Source organism: Phallusia mammillata, unplaced genomic scaffold (assembly GCF_965637545.1).
Source record: "Phallusia mammillata unplaced genomic scaffold, kaPhaMamm4.hap1.1 HAP1_SCAFFOLD_362, whole genome shotgun sequence".
NCBI classification, from domain to species: domain Eukaryota; kingdom Metazoa; phylum Chordata; class Ascidiacea; order Phlebobranchia; family Ascidiidae; genus Phallusia; species Phallusia mammillata.
The window spans coordinates 1,095-13,944 of record NW_027649092.1 but is presented as its reverse complement, the minus strand read 5'-3'; the positions used below and the strand labels follow the sequence as shown (position 1 = coordinate 13,944).

General features: G+C 37.0%; 2 protein-coding genes across 2 annotated transcripts; both read left to right on the top strand.

Moving 5' to 3' along the window:
• Nucleotides 1-5,799: 5,799 nt before the first annotated feature.
• LOC145208822 (uncharacterized) lies at nucleotides 5,800-9,749 on the top strand. Its single transcript, XM_080079073.1, has 6 exons — nucleotides 5,800-6,937; nucleotides 8,490-8,639; nucleotides 8,713-8,868; nucleotides 8,925-8,983; nucleotides 9,159-9,330; nucleotides 9,592-9,749. Exons 1-6 carry the CDS (start codon nucleotides 6,769-6,771, stop codon nucleotides 9,747-9,749), a joined length of 864 nt encoding a protein of 287 aa, XP_079935199.1. The 5' UTR covers nucleotides 5,800-6,768.
• Nucleotides 9,750-9,967: 218 nt separating this feature from the next.
• On the top strand, nucleotides 9,968-12,466 carry LOC145208823 (protein mono-ADP-ribosyltransferase TIPARP-like). Its single transcript, XM_080079075.1, has 6 exons — nucleotides 9,968-10,180; nucleotides 10,396-10,488; nucleotides 10,651-10,693; nucleotides 11,029-11,156; nucleotides 11,270-11,459; nucleotides 11,833-12,466. The coding sequence occupies exons 1-6, from the start codon at nucleotides 10,064-10,066 to the stop codon at nucleotides 12,102-12,104; spliced, it is 843 nt and encodes a 280-aa protein (XP_079935201.1). The 5' UTR covers nucleotides 9,968-10,063; the 3' UTR covers nucleotides 12,105-12,466.
• Nucleotides 12,467-12,850: the final 384 nt, after the last annotated feature.

Genomic DNA, 12,850 nt, shown 5'->3' with positions numbered 1-12,850 from the left:
AGTCATTAATATTACAAGTGCTGGAGGTAACCAAATAAAATCGGTCAATAAAACTAGGCATGCTACCTCAGTCTTTCATGTAGGGAGATGCGGGACCATTGGGCATGAAGGACGTTTGGGCCATCATGCGTTTCTCTCAAACTGGCCGGTGTAGCAAGTTCTCAGTCATATGTTAAAGTACTTGTGTTGCAATAGTTTTAAAGCTGTAACAACAAGAAGGTCAGTCACTTACAAAAGAAACTGTGAGCATAACTAAGTTTTCGCAGCTTGAAAGTAAATATTTTGCTCCTTTACATTTTTGTAATTTCTTTGTAAGAGAAAGCTAGTTAAAACACAAAGTTTGCAGGATATTAGTTAGTTAGTTGTAGCGTTAGATGAGCATTAGTATTTCTTAAGTTGATCTGTGTAACGTAGTTCAGTCAGATAAGTTCGTAATGGTGGCAATACAGGACCATTGAGCCAGTTGTTCACAGGACCATTGGGCATGGCCGAAAGGTCCTTTGACTTTACACCTTAATAGCGTTAATACATGTGTTGTGCTTGTGGGTTTTAAGGGGTAGTACTAAATACCGCATGTGACCGCATGTGACCGCATGTGGCCGCATGTGACCGCATGTGATTCCTCTTAAAGTGCACTATGTTATGTGAAATGTAAGAATTCAGGGGTAAAATAGACCAGATTCTAGATTGATTTTAATTTCAAACCTTCACCCAACCCTAATAGCTCTAACCGTAAGCGCTTTCAAAAGTCCGCAAAATTATTTTTTCGTAAAAGCATATTTAAGTCCTTCAAAGATTCCTGCCGTGTGATAACATGCGGTCACATGCGGTATACCATGCGGTCATATGCGGTCATATGCGGCCACATGCGGTCACATGCGGTCACATGCGGCCACATGCGGTATTTAGTACCACCGGGTTTTAAGTATGAATTTTTGTGTTAGGCCTATGTATTTATGTTGCATATTAAACTGTCAAAAACCTTTACACAAACGAATTGTTATATTAATAGAGTCTGATATTAGTCTAGTAAATCATATAACCTATATCAAATGCCTACTTTCAAAAAAAAAAAAAAAGTATAGACATTATACTGACTCTAGCTTGAGAAAAGCTGTTCTAGAGGTTTTTAATAAAAAATGTACCACCCGAGAAGCCGCTTTCAGCAACAACATTCCCCGTGCAACTTTGCAAAGATACATCAAAGGGGCGAAATCTACATCAACCCTTAACTTAAGCAGTTATGACTTGTGAACTGTGATTTCTTGTATTTATGGGCCTATAAAGCTATTGATGCTGGTTGTATTTCTTTCTTTTGATTAATATTAGATATCATTTTCAATAAAATTGTTCTACTTTCAAACACAACACTTAACAAGCTCCCTCATACATGGTTTAATGGTCCAATATCACATAAAAATACTGGCCCAAAGGTCCTTTATGCGGGGCTCAATGGTCTCCAAGGGTAAGGACCTTTGAGCCATATTTTTTGTAATTTTTAAAACGGAATATCTTGCCAACTCATTTCCAAATAAGAAAGTTGTGCCCTTGTGTAAGTGTGTTAAAACGTGTAGTATTAGTACAGGTGTTCAATGGCAATTTTTCTTTCGAACTCAAAGAAATAGTCATGAAAATCTGAATTTTGGCCCAATGGTCCCGCATCTCCCCCTAATAGTTTTTAAGGTGTGTAAAACACTTCTATACCAAATATCAAACTCATGCTATATTAATCTGCCTTAAGTTCTTTAGATCAACTGTTTACTCACACAATCATCTGTGGTTCACCAAATCTGACTCTCTGTCACTTGTCCTGTAGTGCATTGGTTTCAACATTCCAATTTTCACCACCAGCCCAAACAGTTCCAGACTTGTCCGGGTTGCATTTTTTTCTGAAACAATTAGGACCTTTCTTTAATCAAAAATATACCATCTGTATAGCTGCCTTGTTTATAATCGATGGAAGTGTTGCCCACAGGGGCGGATCTAGAAATTTTTTTAGGGGGGTGTCCAACAATTATTTGGGAAATTGATGACGATGACGTTATATACTACGATTTGGGTATTTCCCTATCTAAAAAAACGTTCCGGACGCAAGGTACCGTGTCACTTTTGTAACTACGCAGTGCTTAATGAATAACAGAGACGGACGCACAAAGCTTTTAAAAACATAACCCATAGTTTCCGCCCTGCTGTTAAGTGGCACAACGTTACAAATGCAATAAAGTTGGTTACTATGCGAGGCATGAAAATGTCAAGCATTGGCAAGTTACAAATTACATGTACCATAACAACATGGTTCGATTAACATCGATCGAATATTTGTGACGAACAATAACGTGTTTGGTAGGTCATAAACAATATAGCATTAAACGTTTTAAATCAGTTTAATCGGATTTAACATTCTTTAAAAGCGAAAAGAGTTGAATACATTACATTTAGTGCAGTCAGCACTTTTAACTTCAGCGTCCTTGGCGGATAATCACTTTTGTATTGTCAGCGCAATAAACTCTTCATTTTAACCCTTGTTACGTCACAATAGACTATTAGATAAGCCAATACAAAACGATGAAGGCGCACAACTTTGGGATAACGACTCCCTGTAATCCAGAGCGGTAAACGTAACGTTTGGCCTATTTAATCTACGCACAAGTTTTTTTCAAAATGGGAGTCCGGCAAATTTTACCAATTTTCTGAGGGGGGTGTCAAAACACCAAACAACCCCGTCTAGATCCGCCCCTGGTTGCCCATATGAGTTTAAACTTCCAACACCTTGATGTTTTTGTCCAAATCAAATACACAGCAGGGTTTTTTTTAAGGCTTGGTTTGGGTGACCACTAAGTAGTTTTAAGAGATCGCAAGTGTTTCATTTAAATACCAAAAAATAGCCATATTTGCTTAAACGAATTATTTATTAGGCTACTGGCACATTTTGGGAAACCGCTGGAGAAATTTGGGGGACCGTTTCGGTCCCCCAAAACACCTCAAAAAAAAACCCTGCACACCAGGACCCTGCAGGGGCACAGATGCTTGTCACTTTTAAGGCTGACAAACTCGTAAAACTATGCTGCTTCAGTCAAAATCTACTTCCTGTGTGTGAACCCAGTTAATGTCCTCAGGTCAGACAAATATGTGATATGTCTTTCTATATTAAAATGTTTTTCTATTTTGTACAAAATACTTAAATAAGTTAAACTTACCACCATTTTTTAGGAAAAAAACTCTATAAATTGAAGCCAGTGTTCTAACTTCCAACTTCCTACCGCACTGTAAGGCAGGGCTGCCACTTTTGTTTGAACGAAATAATTTAAATTGACCTCAAAAAGTATCTAGAATCATCTAGATTGAAAAATTAAACATCAAATAATATATCTAAACATAAAATAATCCCATTAAATGTAATATATGAGCCAAAAACCAACACATATAAAGGTTTTTATTATGAATTGATCTATATTTGATAAAGAAGCTTACTTCTTCCTTTTCATCACTATATTTTTTTTTCTGTTACTGTTCTAACATTATAACGTCGAGGCTTTGTGGTTATCTGGGTGGAACGTTTGTAGGCTTTACTGTTCCTATGGTCTTTAGAAACGTTAAAAAAACATCTAGATCCCAAATTTTACATCTAGGCTTAACCAAAACCATCTAGATCTAGCTATAAAATATCTAGAGTGGCAGCCCTGCTGTAAGGTTCAGTTCAGCTGATTTAATTTGTCAACAAACAGCCACAACCGACGAAAACAACACCTAGGGTAACCCCCTAAGCTGTTCGTAATATCAATAGCATACCATGTCGCTTAAAGCGCAAAATCCATAACATGGAATATAATACGACAGCATAAAGCCCCGGGATTATCCAGAATTCGACAGTTTAAAGCGCCTAAAAGTAGACGGATCGGGTGGTTTGAGTGAAGTAAACATCCCGAGAGACACAAAGAAGCTTCATACAAGCGAGTTTCCATTTAGGACGGACAAGGAAAAGAATGCGTTCCAAAAACTCAACAACATCGTAAGTTTTTTGTGGTGATTAGGTTTGCCAACGTAGCATGTAAATTATTGAATAAAACTGGTTCAGGTATTATAATGGCACAATAAGCTGCAGATCTAAAAATTAAATCTGAAACCGTTTATTGTTTATTTGCTTGGTGACATGGTGCAGTCTTGTAGTATACACTCTACATTTTGTTTTCTGTGGCATTTTTATAAGAAGAAAGTGTTTTTCGCATCAGGACATTGCACTTTACGAACATTTTAATCAAACTTTATGGAAACGAATCGATGCCTACGGACGCAAAAAGTTTGCTGAAGACTTGCAGCACATTCGTGGAATTTTCGGAGTGGAACGTGAAACAAGCGGTGACGAAAATAATCAGCACCAAACGCAGCAGCCGGGAAATTCTGTTTTGAGTAAATGGAGAGCGATAAAACTTTACATGGAACAAAATTCCGGCGGGTGCTTTATTCCTTGACCAAGTCTCACTGTTGCGGAGTGAAAAGCATATTGCACCCTGCACACCTTTTCATGTTCAGGAAAATAGAAATTATTCCATGCAAAACATGTGCATATGGCATATGCCGTGCTAAAGATGACGAGATAAATAAAGTTTCGCTGTTTAAAGATTTTAAGTTTTGCAATTTTGCTTTTGCGTGTGTATTTAGGAGCCCAGTTTAGGCTGTTTAGTGAACTGTAAACACCCTTTAAGCTTTTAAGGCAACAACATCCCTTGCACGTACGACCGGCACTGGAAAAGGAAACGATATCGTATCTCTAACATGTTTCACAGTATATCAGTGCAGAAACTTTAAAAAATACTTCAAGCTAATTGAATGCAACACGCACACCCAAACAACGGTCATGGGTTGTTAAGTTTCAGGTACTTCCTTCATGAATGAAACATTGTAACCGACAGAGAATCATGCCCAGTCTTCGTTTGAGACAATATTAAAATATTTGTTATGTTGTTGCAACAGGATTTTCTTTTGGTATTATTTTTTTTCGTGTCTGGAACGAGGTCTAAATTACTTTATAGCACGAACAAGCGTTGGACTTTTGTTTTGGTGATTAAAGTGAGATATTGTGTCGACCTTCCTGTTGTGTTTACTCGTACGCATCGAAGCGTGTCAGTTGCTTTCTTCTATTACCGGCGTTGTCTGTTGATAAACGCCCGTTTCTAACATGACTCTAATATGGCGCCGCTGCTCAATAAGGCCACCGCCACAATATATTAGTTAAGATTCCAAATAGTTGTTGCACGTGTGTAAACCGTTTCTATGCATATAGTAAAGCTGTGCTCGTACAGAAACTGTCCTGAACCACGTGCTCCAAACACATACGGTTCTAGTTACAAACTGAAGCTTTTAGTTCACTTTCTAGTTGGGCATGCTATAACAGTAAAATCGTCTCGGCGTCACAAATGACACCAAACAACAACAGTGTGAGATTGACTGCTTTTTTACTACCCGCAGTGGTGTTTCACAGAACAACGTATCTGCTTGAAAGAAAATGTGTTGGATGTTGGAAAAACGTGTTCAGACAACTTGTCTAGTCTTTGTGGTTTCCAGAAGACATGATGTACGCACTGGGAGGCATTGAGTTCGCTTTGGCCTTGGCTAAAGTCAACGAAATGTTTTTGATTACCTCCAAAACAGTTTGCCTTGTTGTTGTTTTGTTCATGAAAATCCGGTTATGCCCAGGTAAAAGTTTCTGTTGTAGATTTTATATCCCATTTTAAACAGACGCCTCTCATTTTGTCAAATAAAGATGGTGCTGGTTAAATAACCCAATAAAATGTCAATAAATCCCTTGTTTAAAAGTATTGTTAACGTTTACGTTTCGAGAAACGCATTCGTTCCTTTGGCCAAGTATCTTCTCGAAATAATCGAAGCTAGCGTGGCCGAACAAAAGAAAGTCGAGCATTCCTCCGAATAACGAAGGACAACTTGGTTGTAAATGAGGAACGCCCGACCAAAGCAGTGTTCATTGTATTTACAGCTTGTATTGACGTGGGAACTACCAGGTTCGTGTTAGTTAGGCAGTTTATATTGATAAAGCGCCTAGTGCAATAAGGCAAAGCAGTGCTTTAATGCGACACGCATTGTGTACATGCATTACTGCGTCAAATAGCCTAAAATAACCGTTACGAAACATAATGGAAACACGATTTTAAGACATGTTGGGCGAAAGTTTTGTTTCACTCCAAAGGTTGTTTTAATTCTTATTATCTGAAACGATACATTTTAGACTTAAACAGTTGTTTGCGAACGAAAAGTGTTTTGATGTACGTAAGGTTAATGCCTTAGTTACACGCTTCTTCAGCCATTTCTATTTGGGCTTTGTGCAGACGAAACGTGAAAAAGGAAGTGTTCCGAGGTGCCTAAGGGTTGTGCCTCAATTACGCGCTTTAGTTGATGAATTTCTACCTAAGCTCTGGGTAGGATTAGCGCAATGAAGTAGTGTACTTTTGCATACTAATAAACAATAAGCATGTTAAAAGTCATGGATAATAGTCGCATATAAAGTATTACACTATATGCACAACATAGCGTCCTCAATTATTACGCGGCAAAACTTTTATTCAGGGTTTAGCTAGAAGCATAATAAGTTATGTCAATTATTTGGTTCTGTAAATCAAGCTGGCGTTAAAGAGGAACCTAAGGTATGTGTGCCTTTCAGGTAGATAATGTTAGATCTTAACGTGTTTCACAAAAATGTACTTTTTGTAACAGCCAAAGTTTTCTGGACAGCTTTGTTGCGCCTAAACTACAACAATGAGATTATCGCCAACAACGTACTATTTTCTAACTGGAGTATTTATCGTAGTTTCTTTATGTTTGGCAATAGCAGCCGCCTCTTCACCACAATGGTTACATGCAAACCCTCGTTCCCTGGGTCTGTTCGTTTTGTGCGAAAATGGTTCATGCATGGCCATACCTAACGGTAGGAATATAACTTGTAAACAGTCGCATTTGGCGAAGCATTTTGCGCAACATGTTATACTAGTTGTAGTATTTATAAGACGGTTTTGTTAAAGTAACCAATACTTTTGCCATCGTATATACACCATCATCATTTCGCCGAAATGGTAAGTGCGAAAATTCTTAATAAGCGTTACGCACCACTGCGTGTAATTTCCAAATTTTTTTTTTCATTTTTTTTCAAACCATAAAACGTGGTCAAGGTATTACGTTCAAATCGACATTTTGAGGTCTAGGAGAAAACGTTTTAGCTTGTAAAGTCACATTTCTGGTTTCAAACAGTATTTGCCAACGAAATGACTTTAACCGCGATACTTGTTTACGTAGGTCGCCCATATACAAATGCATACATCGCTAATCCAATGTTACGAAACAAATAAAAAGACATTCCGAGCCTAATATTTTTCTATAAATTGGCACAGATGAAATTTAGAGCAAGAAGTTTCAGTTTAGGTTGGAATTAAAGAACTCTAGACGACTCGACTCTAGGCAATAGAAATGTCCAAAACTCGAAACTTCTTGCTCTAACGAACATCTGTGCCAATTTATAGAAAAATATTAGGCTCGGAATGTCTTTTTATTTGATCGTAACATTGGACTATATACTGTGTATGCATTTCTATATGGGCGACCTACGTAAACAAGTATCGGTTAAAGTCATTTCGTTGGCAAATACTGTTTGAGACCATAAATGTGACTATATAAGCTGAAACTTCTTGCTCTAACGTACATCTGTGCCAATTTATAGAAAAATATTAGGCTCGTAATGTCTTTTTATTTGTTTCGTAACATTGGACTATATACTGTGTGTGCATTTGTATATGGGCGACATACGTAAACAAGTATCGGTTAAGTCATTTCGTTGGCAAATACTGTTTGAGAACAGAAATGTGACTTTACAAGCTGAAACTTCTTGCTCTAACGTACATCTGTGCCAATTTATAGAAAAATATTAGGCTCGGAATGTCTTTTTGTTTGTTTCGCAACATTGGATTAGCGATGTATGCATTTGTATATGCGCGACTACGTAAACAAGTACCGATTAAAGTCATTTCGTTGGCAAATACTGTTTGAATCCAGAAATGTGACTTTACAAGCTAAAACGTTTTCTCCCAGACCTCAAAATGCCGATTTGAACGTACCTTGACCACGTTTTATGGTTTTTAAAAAAAATGAAAAAAAAAATTGGAAACTACACGCAGTGGTGCGTAACGCTTATTAACAATTTTCGCACTTTCCATTTCGGCGAAATGATGATGGTGTATAACCATCCTCAAAATGCCGATTTGAACGTACCTTGACCACGTTTTATGGTTTTTAAAAAAAATGAAAAAAAAAATTGGAAACTACACGCAGTGGTGCGTAACGCTTATTAACAATTTTCGCACTTTCCATTTCGGCGAAATGATGATGGTGTATATACGTGTTACAGGAAATACTGAAACCGCTTGCAAACAGAAATAATATGTTTGTTTTTGTATGCTTAAGTTCGAAGTGTTGTTTTTGTTACTCAGATCTTCAAAACCATTCAAGAAGAGCTGTAGCTGCCATGATGCTTCTTGGAATTTTAACACAGTTTGTTTCTTTGTTTCTGTTCATTTTGTATTTTTGCAAAAGAAAGGAAAACTGTAAACTATCTATGTGGTTTACAACTATTGCAACAAGTAGGTACTTTTCCAACTTTAATTTCTGTAAAATCGATTATTTTAGATAATTTTCAATCCATCCTATATGTAGGTTTCCTATATTTAATCGGTGTTGCTGTTTTGGCAAGTGAAGGTGGATTAGGAGGTTTACCAGGAAACTGGGTTGCTGGTTCGGGATACGGTTACAGCATTGGGGCTTGCGTAGTCAGTTTTTTAAATTGTTACACCGGGTGGAGAGCCGAGTTAGGTATATAGCTGTTAATACAAATAAAATAAAATCCAGTTAACTGAAATGTAAAACAGATACACTAAACAAGGATGAAACGCCCTGGAGAAGAATTAAAAGCTGTTGCTTTAGCGTGGTAAGTGCAAAGTTTTTGGTTTGTTGCATCATTCATACATCGGTACACTTGCTTTAAGCTTTGTCGTTCCAATAAAATAACCATACTAAGGCTTACGGTACTTTAAAATGTTGATTATGGAAAAGTAATATGGACTACCAGTTGAGAACAGCCTCTTGTGGCATTCTTTTTTCAGTGCATTTGTTGTGGAATCGAGCCGATTGACGATCGAACAGCAGGGATACCTGGAAGTCAGGTGAAGATAGGTTTACTGCAAATGGATATAACCAAGCTGCGGTGCGATGCCATTGTGAGATCAAAAAGGGTAGAAGCGAACAATGGAGTCAACGTACCGCAAATTATCCCTGGTATGCAACTAGTTAAATTAATTTTATATATTCTCGGGACAAAATGCTTTTGCTTTTTCTTTAATACATTTCGTTATCAAATTTTAATACATTCCGTACCACCAATTTTTGTTTGCCCAACTAAATGCAACAGTAACGTAAGTTATATCGTCATTTAATATTGACAGCTGTCATTTACGTAAACATTCCAGATTCACAATGAATTGGACACAAAAATGTTCAATAACGTTTGTAAATTTCATCTTTATGTTAATTGCATAGGCACGCCAGGTCTTTTATTTCCCCCACAAAATCCCGCAATGTTGAATCCAGGTGACATTGTAAGAAAAGCAGAAGTAAACAAGCCATACACATATGATGTGACTGTGCTTGGTCCAAGGCAAGTGTTCATTTTCGTGTCGCACAAACTTTCTTTGTAAACACTAGTTAAATTATATCCTGATCACGTATAAGAACTATGCAATACGAGTTTGTGTGACGTTACTTTCGAGTTTATCTTATTTAACATTTCGGTTTAGGGGTACGGGAACTATTTGATTAACTATTGTCCTTACTTTAAGCGTTGCCTCAAACATGTACTGTGAAATGTATGTGATGCTTAAAATAACACAAAAACACGTTCTGCTTTTATAGGTGGCAGCATAACGACCCCACGACGTGCTTGTTCCAACTTCGTCGTTGCGTCACAAACGTGCTATCCGATGCTGTGTCAGTAGGGGTTAAATCACTTGCTATGACAGTCATTGGCTGTGGTCCATTTCACGGTGGGCAACCCGAAATTTGCGTTCCAATTGTCGTGGAGACTATTGTGGATTTTGTCAACGCTAACCCCAATTCCTCACTGCGACAGGTAAAAATCAAATGCGAAACACTGCACATTTAGCTACTCTTGAACATAGTAGCTAAATCATACTCAATTAACGGATCGTTTCTGCAATGTGGCAATAGGCAGGCCTAACTAGGATGGTTTAATTTTGGAATACATAAGTTCAGAGCACACGGTGTTTGGAATAGAAGGTTCAGAAAGCAATACATGTTTCTCAAAGTGAACATTTTCATTTTTAGGTCAATCTTGTTGAACATCAAAACGATGTGGTTATAAACGAAATAGAAAAGACGATCTCGGCTGTTCGAGATGGACAGCCAATCAATACGCAGGTATCGTCATTGTTTGACACCCTATGTAAATGACACACAGAAATACATTATTATAGCGCCAACATTTATTGGTTTTCGGCGCTCGTGCATATTGGCTATTTTTGGTCAAAAGTTTCAATTTTGCTTCGAGAATTTGATACATTGTGTCAATATTTATTTTAGCAACTTCCAGGAATTGTTCAAAACCGTGCAGCACACAATGCAGGTAAAACGATATTGAAAGTTTTACACAGCAAAATAATTATTTTCTTAAAAATATTATTGATGCTAGTCGGACTTTATGAAAAAGATTATAAAAATTAACCCACGAATAACCAGAATGTAGAATTAATACTATACCATAGCAATGCAGAATTATTAACATTGGGGAAGTGAACACAATATAATCTCAAACAATGCATTGGTCTGTTAATCCAATTCATAAGTTCTTATTTAAATTTTAAACACACCATGATTGTTGTTTTGATTATTTATAATCATCCCCGAAACTAAAATCGCCATTATGTGTTTCGCTGTGAAAATTTGAAACATGTTTTCCAGAATTTCCAAATACCTGGGTGGATATGGGCAATTACATTTGGAAGAATGTCCTTGTCCCTAACAATCTTGTAGAATATGACGATGTTTACATGAAATTTATAGTAACCCTTCAAGAAGAAGTGGTGCAGGTAAACTAAACTATATGTTGGGTTGAGTTGCGATAATTTCATCGGAAATACTTGGGAAGCATTGTTTCTATTACTGTTGTTTCCTATAAGCGATATTTCTTGTTATATTTTAGATTGAAAGGGTGCAAAATCCCACGCTGTACAGGCAATTCAAGGCACAAAAAGAGACAGTCACGACCCAACTTCGCATGTCTGGTTTAGCGCACATTCTAGTCACTCAGGACCTTTTCCATGGAACTCTAAGAGGTGTTGCAGAAAAAATATGTAAGGATGGTTTCGACAAAGGATATGCTGGGAGGAATGGTAATGTTTTGTTCTAGTACCCATTATTAAGTAATAGTTTTTTTATTCATAATTTAATTACCAGTTTTGTTTAAATTATGCCTTTAGAATGACTTTTAATAAACGAGAAATAATGTTGCTTAATTTATAATGTTTGTTACGATTCATATTTTAACTTTTTTGGTTGTAGATGTCGAATAATATACATATTTAGTAAAACACAAGTGGGTCTGGGTTTAAAAATAACTGTGATTTGACTATCTGTCCCAAAACTAGCTCCTGTCACATTTTGCAAATGGTATTCTTTGTAAAATCTCTGGTTTAATATTTTATCAACCTAATAGTGATGTTGCTGAAAACATAGCAAATAAAGAAACTGCATTTTTCTTTAAAGATACTCGTTTTGGAAAAGGAGTGTACTTTGCTACAACAGCATCTTACTCAAGTGCCTTTGCAACACGAGATCAAAACGGACTCAGTCACATTATTTTGGCTGAAGTTATCACTGGACATTATTGCTTAGGAAATCCCGATCTGAGAGTCGCACCGGTTAAGCAGGATGGAACGCCCTATAACAGTGTCGTTGATGATATGCAAGACCCCGAACTATATGTAGTATTTAAAGACGCCAGTGTTTATCCAAAGTACATTATTACTTATCGATGATGGCATTTTTATACAATTGTGATTATTATTTATATTGATGTTGCAGCAAAGTAAAATGTACTAACATTAAGCAAGGCTGTTGGAAGATTACGATTTTACGCATTTACTGTACCTTAAATGTTTTTTTCTTTATTGCAATGCTTATTGTCTACAAGCGTTATTGTGACATTGGCCTAAAACAGCAATTCCCAACATGCTGGTTCCAACCCCAACTGGGGTCGCCTGACAATTTACCTGGGGTCACCTATAGTCAGTGGTTTCCAACTCGTTTTAGCCATAGACCACTATAGCCCAATAAAATGAACTCATGGACCACTTTATTTTTGAGAAACAAAAACAGTAAACAAACACAAGCATTTTGGTCTGAAGTGTATGTAAGAAATAAAATACTGAAGAACAGTGCTCAACATTGTATTACGTAAAAATCAGCACTAGCTAACTTCTTTCGTATTCTCGCGGTAATATCACTATTCTCTAATTAATTATAGCCGATTAAACTAAAATTTGTTGCGTAAAATTTATGTTGCCTGTCCATGATGCAGCACAAGACAAGTATCAGGAAAGAAAGTATAGTGAGGAGTAAATTTTCGAAAATTTTGAAGTCAAATTTAATATAGCCTACTAATATTCTCCTTGGGGTCACCGCAACTTGGAAAATGTTATCAAGGGGTCTAGGCACCACTGTGACGAAACGTTACAGAAAGTGAATGTGAATGCGACACGATACGTTGGGCGAAAGTTTGGTT

Bases quoted from the DNA above. Each gene is read 5' to 3' on its own strand.
- LOC145208822 (XM_080079073.1), top strand. From the start codon at position 6,769: ATGAGATTATCGCCAACAACGTACTATTTTCTAACTGGAGTATTTATC. The intron at 8,640-8,712 runs GTAGGTACTTTT...TCCTATATGTAG, and splicing joins GTTTACAACTATTGCAACAA to GTTTCCTATATTTAATCGGT. The intron at 9,331-9,591 runs GTATGCAACTAG...TTAATTGCATAG, and splicing joins CGTACCGCAAATTATCCCTG to GCACGCCAGGTCTTTTATTT.
- LOC145208823 (XM_080079075.1), top strand. From the start codon at position 10,064: ATGACAGTCATTGGCTGTGGTCCATTTCACGGTGGGCAACCCGAAATT. The intron at 10,181-10,395 runs GTAAAAATCAAA...TTTCATTTTTAG, and splicing joins CCAATTCCTCACTGCGACAG to GTCAATCTTGTTGAACATCA. The intron at 11,157-11,269 runs GTAAACTAAACT...GTTATATTTTAG, and splicing joins TTCAAGAAGAAGTGGTGCAG to ATTGAAAGGGTGCAAAATCC.